Raw genomic sequence first — 8836 nt, forward strand, 5'->3', positions numbered from 1 at the left:
ACAATTTAAAAATTTTATATCGAATTTAATAACATACCCCTTCTTTTTCTCTCTCTTGTTTATCATTCAACAATATCTGATCTCTATTAACTATATTTTATTGTCAAAGTTGACGCAATATTTTAGAGGGACTAGAAAAGTTGGAACATCACTAAGATCAAATTTTAAACAATTAATATCTTACCATATCTTTCATCAATTCTTTAAATATATAATTATCATACATTTCATTTTGCCCTTGCTAATATGAGTTAAACTCTTGGTACTTGCAGTCTCAAAAAATTATTTACGAATACTCGTATTTAATGAAAGTAAAGACCACTAAAGACCAAAAGATCACTAATGGTGTGTGGTTGGTATTTGGCAATACTCGAAACAGCTCTTTGATCAGCCATACAATTAAATTAATTAAAAATAATAAAAATTTTGTTGTTGCAATTCATTACTGCTCGAAAAGCTCTCTGTTGAAAACAATAGATAATTAATAGTTGATATTAAGAAAATAGTTTCTTTCGTCATAATTGAGATCAATTCAACATTTTATATTATACAATGCTTTCAGAGGGAGGGGTCTTGCAGTTCGCCAACGTTTGAAGAATTATTTAAAGGTATTATATTTTTGGAACAATATAGACACCGATCCTTGTAAAACACACTGTATATTTTTCTGGGTCACATTACGTTTTTATTTAAGAAACACTGATAGAGATTAAATAAAAACAAAAGCAAGTATATTGATCATTATTGGAGTACTCTGTCTTATCAACATCATTATTTGTTGAAAGTAATTGCAATGTCATCAATTCACAGCAAAATATATTTTTCTAAGACATTAATTTGTAAAATTATTTTTAAATGACAAATGCGATAATAATGAAATTTATAGCAGTTATAAACGGCATCGTTTCAATATTTTTCAATATTACTTAAGCCATAAGATTTACTAAAATTATTAAATAATCTTTACTTAACATTTAACACTTACATGCAAATCCACGATTTTTATAGATCAATGCTAATTTCTGAAGTTTTAGCTTCTATATTTTTTTCTCTCTTTATTTATTTTGCTTTATTGTTTTTTTCACATAATTTTATCTAAAAAATTAAAATTTTATATATAAATATAGAACAGTATTTAAATAATTTTATTTGCGAACTGGATAAAGAGAATATTTAAAAGAAAAAATCATATTATGGCATTTTAGGACAAGGATATGCTATATAGACGGTTGAATCCATTACTAAAGTGTCTCATCAATGGTTATGATTATATTGATCATGAGAAATGTGATTCTTTACTTTTGAAACAAGCATGGACAGAGCAATATAAGGAAAGCATGTGCAATTCTGGGTTTCTCCTAGTAGAGTATAGCTCCGGAAACTAATGCAATATGATAGAAAATATTTTGTTAAGTTTTAAAAACTTTATTTTTGTTATATTAAATAGAAAAAATTTTTTAAGAATTTTATTAATTAACTTTAATAGAAATTATTACACTTAAAAGAAAAATTTCTAACGAATTTTACGTCTTGTTGATCTTGAAGTATATTTATTTTTGGCACTTAAAAAAATTATTCAATGAAGATTAAACCAAGCATTTATCTCGCTGTAAATTTATTTAATTTTATTTAAATAAAATTTCAGTAATTTTTGATTCTAAATACTGTTCACAAAATTTTTAAATAATTAAATTTAAATTAAAATATTAAATGTTAAATATTGTTATATACTATATATAAATATACTATATATATCAAAGGTCGAATATACTTCTCTTCTTCATTTTGGCATTTATTTTAAATGATGTTAATAGTTATGATTTATATCTTTATATATTTGTATCTTTATATACTTTATATATTATTTATATATTATTTTTATATTATTTATATACTTATATAAACTTTATATACAGTTATTGAGTTCAGCTCTGTTCAGGGCTAACTGCCATATATATCTTTGTAGTTTATCCTTTAGAACTCTGTTAACAGGTAATCTTTAAAGCGATTCGCAATTTTCATTATGAATCTTCTAAAAAAAATCTCCATTCTAAATCGGATAACCCACATTTTATCCTATATGTATTTTATACGCCTTCTTTATTTTGTCAAACTTCAACCTATCATTGCGAATTCACAGAAAGAATTTTGATATATAAAGACAATTAAAAAATTCTAAAGATTAGGTTAGAAATGGACCTATGTGTATAACTTAGTAAGAATATTATTGTGAAAAAAAACAAAATAATTATTCAAGAATAATTAATTGTTTATTTATTTATTTGTTTAATTATTTGTTTAGCATTCGACACACAAAGTATCTGAAATTTATAAATTTAAATTTTCTAGTAAAACTAGTAAAACCTTTTTGAAAACATGTTTTTTGTGTATATATAATTTTCTTGGAAATGGGAAATAAGATATGTATTTGAAATATCTGATATCTGTAATACACATATGTAACGTATGCATTTATTCCCGGTAAAAAGCTGGAATTTATAAACTAAAACACATGTATAAAAAATACCGTGTTTTGCAGAAGTTTTTAGCAGGAAAAACTCACGATCGACCAAGCACAGTGCTTAACAGATATGTATCCATGGGATTTTTTTTTCTGTGTATGTGTGTGTTCTCGAAGCCGATTTTAATACTTTGATGTAAGCGTTTTGAACTAATTAAATCAATAAAAGGAAACTTACATACCTAAATCATCAACATAAGAAGGATTGTGTCAAACACTGTCATAGTTGTATTGCACCCAGTGCAGTGCATCCAGTTCGCTACTTTAAACGCCGAAAAATTTTTAAAATTTTTAATTAATCCTAATACAATTAAATAATTATTTAGTAAAGCAAGACGGACTGTATTTTATTTTTTGTATTTATTGAAAGCAACTTTTTTTGCTCTCTCTCTCTCCCTCTCTCCCTCTCTCTCTCTCTCTCTCTCTTTCTCTCTTAGCCAATAAACACTAAAAATAACTGTTCAAAAATATTGCTAATGAAAAAGGTGTCCTTATTAACTATTAACACGCCTAACGATTATATATTATAATTCATTCCTAAACATTGATCATTTCATATATAAATATATAAAATTCAAAGTACTGTTCCAGCAAATCATCAAAACTTAGATATATTATTCTTAATAATATAAATAAAAATAATAATATAAATTTAAAAAAAAATACAAATAATTATTTAATTAAGTACATAATAAAAGGAGTAATGAAGCATATTTTTCTGAAAATACAAAGAATGCTACACACTTTATTTTATCCCACCTAAAAAATGCTATAAAGATAAAAACAGAGCATTGACTCTAAAGCATACCAAGATATATTTTTTGAAACATTTTTTTAATCATTTTTAACTGAATAAAGTTCTAAATTTTTCACAAAAATACAGAACCAACTGGCAATTTTGTGCATTGAACTCAAATTTTAACTCACATTTATCGTTAGGAATGCTTTTTTTCGTAAACTAAATCTGTTTGGAAGCGAAATGAATGGCACTGTAAAAAAGGTTAATAACAAAAAATCACAATTATGCAGAAATGAAAACAAATATATAATATACATATAAACCAAACTAAGATCACATATATATGTATGTCACAATATAAAATACTCGTATATGTTATATGTATATAAAAAAATTATTTGAGACCAGTAAAAGGTATAAAAAAGTACTTACTGTGCGTCATCTTCGATAAACATTTTGTTGATGTTTTGTTTTTATGAAGTGAGTTTAGTTGATGTATTTCAAGTGTACAGATACAGATGCAGATATGGTAATAATTATCGTATTTATAATTATAAAAATGTTTTGTTGTGAAATGTACTTTTACGTAGTATCTAGTACGTAGTACTAAGGTCACAAATATTATTATTATCCTTAAATAATTATTATCTAAAAATAATAATCCTTCTTCTTTATATATTATTGTTCCGGTTGTTCCTTTCCTTAATATTGTTGTTATACTGATCTGCAAGAGAAAAATAAAGCAAACAAAAAACAATGAAATACGATGATGAAATGTATTGGACAATTTATCTACAATTACATGCGATATAATTATATGTAATTATAAGTAAAGTAAGGATACATTTTTTGTATGTTCTTACGATATTTTAACTACATGTTTTGAGATATGAAAAAGGTCACTCAGCAAATAGAAAAAATTGTGAGAGTGTAGACAATTATTTACAAAATCACAGACAGTAATAATTATACGTGAACATATTATTTTTTTTAATATTATATTATTTTATATTATTATATTATATATTAAAATAAAAAAAATTTAAAGTATATTTTTTGAAAATTTTTATATTTCTTTTCTGTTTTTTTATAAAAGTTTATAATTTTTTTAATACTTTTTTAATATACTTTAATATTTTTTTAGTATGCTTTAATATTTTTTTTTTTTATTTTTATATTTTTATTTATTTTAATATACTCTAAAAACTATATACTGAAGATAGTCGAAGTAGACCAAATTTCTGTAATATAAATAATTTTGTATAAAAATTAAAATATAACTAAATATTTAACACAGTTTAAAAAGTGAAATTTTTTATTTAAAAAAAAAATATTTATAAATTTATGTATTAAATAAGCGAAGTATTTGGTAATACTTGAAACAGTATACTGCTGTCAATCAAAAATTCAAATAATTAAAATAATATAAAAAAAATATTTTTTGTTATTGTATTTCAGTACTCTTCGAAACCTCTCTATTAAATTGTTAATTCAAAATTTCTTAAGCATATGTTCATAAATAAAATATTAACCAGCATTTTATAGTGTGTATATATATTATATATATACATGTATATATATTTTCCAAAATAATCTTCAAATTAAATCTCACATAATGAACTGCTGTTGTTGAGTATTTTATAAATTAATATAATAATAATTATTTTAATTTAGAAAATAATTGCACAGTATTTTTAAAAATGCTATATTTTATTGAAAATTGTGGTTTTAATTATTTATAACTGAGGATTTTAAATACAATTTACTTTGGTCCATTAAATCCATTTACCAAATGAAATTTGATACATTAAATGAATTTTAGCGCTTTGATTGTGATTAAAATATAAACACAAATGTAGTGATATATGAAAATTAAAGATTATATTAAATAAATTTAAAATTTCAGAACATTTATTTAATTGCAATCACTTAAGTTTATCATAAAGTTTATCATAAAAATTAATGCACTTAAAAAAATTGTACTTAGAGCTAATGTTAATGGTGGACATGTGTAATTACTATTTTACTATTCAAAAGTAATCCTTATTACTATCTACACTTATTTAATCAATTGTATTTGATATATATAAAAATCAAGATATTCATTCACTATTTGTCTTTGTATATAGTTTAAATTAATAAAGTTACTGTTGTTTATAAAACATACTAACAGTCCATTTCTATTAATATTATAGAAATTTAAGAAAACCGGGCTGGTAGTGCAGAGCCAGATTCAAATCACTTCTTAGCCTTTTATTTTGATTCAAAATCATAGTGATAGAACCTATAGAATCTGGAATTGATTCATAGAAAACATAGTGATGTGCATACTGCATCGATAGTGATGAAATGATGCACAGAATTCTTTTTTCCTTTTTATGTTGTTCAAAAAATCACTTCAATGGTTTATTTTTCTTCATTTTTACCGAATGTGACAGTCACAATTTTAAAACCTAGTACTTGCTAAAAATGTTGTACATTATGTCTATTGAAATTCCTACAACTTTTTATGTCGATTCCTCAAAACCATTTTATATATTTATGCGAAGACTTCTCTTGTTTATGCAAATTTTGGAGATTTTTTCCATGAATTGTCTTCGCGCCAGATGGCGCGTCATGATTGTTGGTAGTTTCCATGTAGAAATTTCCAACTTCTCAAGAACTACCCTATAGTGAGTCAAAAAAAGTTGTTGAAAATAACTGGGTATACTAAAAGCGCTTGTTAAGTGAGTGTGTTCGGGAGAAAATAGTTGTTTTCAAATAATTATGTAAGTATAAAGAAATGATTTTAAGATACATTTATAAAATACTATTTTTAATCAAAAATAAATATATATTGTACAAAAACTTATTCAAAAAAAGCAATACAAATTTAGATTATTCTAAATTCCAAAGATTATATAACAAATTATAGATAAAAAATAATGCTAAAAATAAAAATAAATATAATCACAGTTTTACAATCAAATAATTGTTTTGTCTTTATGATTTATACTCAAAGATAGTATTTCATAAAAATAATTGTTGTTCTTTTTTTTTTTAGCAAAATTCTGTTGATAACATTTCTCACTTTAAGTTCTCGAATTTATTATTTCGTAACCATTCTGTCACCGACCGCTGCCAACTGATAAAGAACGATTTCGTTTTTATATACTAAATATAAATTGCATAGTTTGCCAAATATTGCATAACAAATATTTGCTGATATTTGTATCTCTTATATTTAGATTTAGAAGTACGTGGGCACCACTAGAATCATTCAAAGAACAAATAACAGAATAATCTAAAAACTGTTTTAAAGAAATGAAATTAGAAAATAATACAAAAAACAAAAAGACCTTTAAAGAAATTAAATTTTTTTTTGTCGCAGGTTAGGTTTTGCGAGAATTAAATTTTTTTAAAAAATGTAAAACTTTCACGCAGATCCAATTTTTCAGTTCCTACACAACCATTTCATGGATACTAAGAAGTTCTTAAAATTTCGTAAAGAAAAAATTACGATCCAAGAAAAAGGCCGCAGTATTTAAGGGTCTTCAAAGTAATTTTATTTCTAAATATATATATACATATACATACATATAATTTTTTTATTAATTTTAAAGAATATGGATATTTAAAAAAAAAAAAAACAGAAAATATCAAAGTCCATTTGAAAAAGTTCCAACATATTTTTATTTATTTATTTTTTTGCATATATATATACAAGTGTATATATACCTATATATTTATATTTTCATTTCATTGAATGCAATCTATCAAATTTCTGATATAATCCTGAAAGAAGTTATAAACAAACATGTTTTTATTGACATTGATTTTATTACAAAGCCCAAAGTCCAAAACCTGTAAAGTTAGTTACTACTTACGAGTAATGATTGTTAAGATATCAATTTTCAGCTGACAGGTGAAAAACATTTTAAACCAATATTTTTTTCTTTCGAACAAAGTTCAATTTAAGTTACTCAGTTACAATTCACAAGAATAAAATTAAATTAAATTAATGAAATGTGTTTTTCATAATGCAGACATATTATATTTAACCAACCAAAGTACACAATTTTGTTGTGAACAAAAAAAAAAATTATTAAAAATATAACACAAATATTAAATGATAATAATTTTCCTTTTGTTGACTTTGATAAAATAATTTTATCTTTACAATTTAACATATCAGTTTGAAGTTAAAGTTTTAAAAATAAGATTTTTATCGCAAAATAATTTTAAATTAATTAAAAAGTGACTTATATCAACGATTTTGTATGAATAAAAATTTTATCAAATAATACTACATACTTCTTTTGAAAAAATACCTAAAGATATATTATTTTATATTAATTTGTTAGAAATATATTTACTTTAACTATAACTTTTACTGATTCTAAGAGAAAAACTGAGAAATGCAAGCTTAACTGCAAAATTAAAAAGGATTGATTATAAAAGGAATGATTATAAAAAAGCCTCTTAATAGTTTCCCTTATACATTAATTAAAATAAATGTTAGATGATCAATAGATTATCAATAGATTTCAATAGATAGGTAGCTCGACATTGGCGTCCACGTTTAAATTACAGGCGACACACTTAGACCTAATTAATCCCTTATGATACAACATGATCTCAGTACAACCCTTCTGTGGTTGAATCTTCTTTGTCATACAAAAAATTTTTATAGTCTTGGTAGAAAACGCCGGCAAAATAATGTGATATATGTGATAATGTTACAAACTCTTTTAATATTTGTGAGGAAAAAGAAAAAGCGTGTCCTCATCACGGCAGCTTTTTTTGAATCAATTAGTAGAAAGCCTTATAATAAATATATGAGGTCCCATGCCCCAGTGGGGGAAATCAATATAGTAGTAGTAGTAGTAGCAGTAATAAATATATAAAAAATATTTTTAGCGACTTATTATTTTAAATAGATTTTATGTTTTGAAATGAATAATACTCTGACAGCAAATAAATTTTAAATTTTATTTTATATAAGTTTGTATGTGTATGAGATGCTTATAGTTATGAACCAAATAATTATAGATTATTTTTATAAGCAAAATAAATTAAATATTTCAAAAAAATTATTAAAAAAAAAACTATGAAATCTTGAAAATACATCTTACGTTGTGTAAACTTTGTACTCAGCTATAAAATTGAAAGCACTTTTAAAAACAATGGAAGACAATTTAATATGAGTGAAAATAGCTAAAATGATTTAAAAATCAACAACAAAGTCCGTTGTTTTTCACTTGAACTATCTGACAATGTTACAGAGTACATATTTAATTTACGAAATCCAACCTAAAAGTTGCTGTGCTCAGTTATATATGTTCTTTTATTATTACATTACGACTAAAACAATTGGCAAAGACCTTTAACTATTTTTTTTTTAATTATAACATAAAAACATTTCATGATATATGTTGTTGAGTAGAAGAAAACTATACCTGATTTCCGTCTTTATATCACATTGTCTCAATTGAGAAATTATCTTATAACCTTGCTAAATCATTCATTAGCTTTGGTCGACAGCTTCATATCGTATTCTCGTATTTTTTTTTTATCAAAATGATCAATTTGGAAAA

General features: G+C 23.6%; 1 protein-coding gene across 1 annotated transcript in view; it reads left to right on the top strand.

Annotated features, from left to right (window-relative positions):
- Positions 1 to 7056: 7056 nt before the first annotated feature.
- Positions 7057 to 8836, top strand: part of LOC119674490 (NSFL1 cofactor p47-like) — a 3483-nt gene continuing 1703 nt past the window's right edge. The window contains exon 1 of the mRNA XM_038085627.1: positions 7057 to 7110. Coding sequence (XP_037941555.1) covers positions 7057 to 7110 — 54 coding nt within the window. The remainder of the gene's footprint in view (positions 7111 to 8836) is intronic.

Source organism: Teleopsis dalmanni, chromosome 2 (genome assembly GCF_002237135.1).
Source record: "Teleopsis dalmanni isolate 2A chromosome 2, ASM223713v2, whole genome shotgun sequence".
Lineage (NCBI taxonomy): Eukaryota > Metazoa > Arthropoda > Insecta > Diptera > Diopsidae > Teleopsis > Teleopsis dalmanni.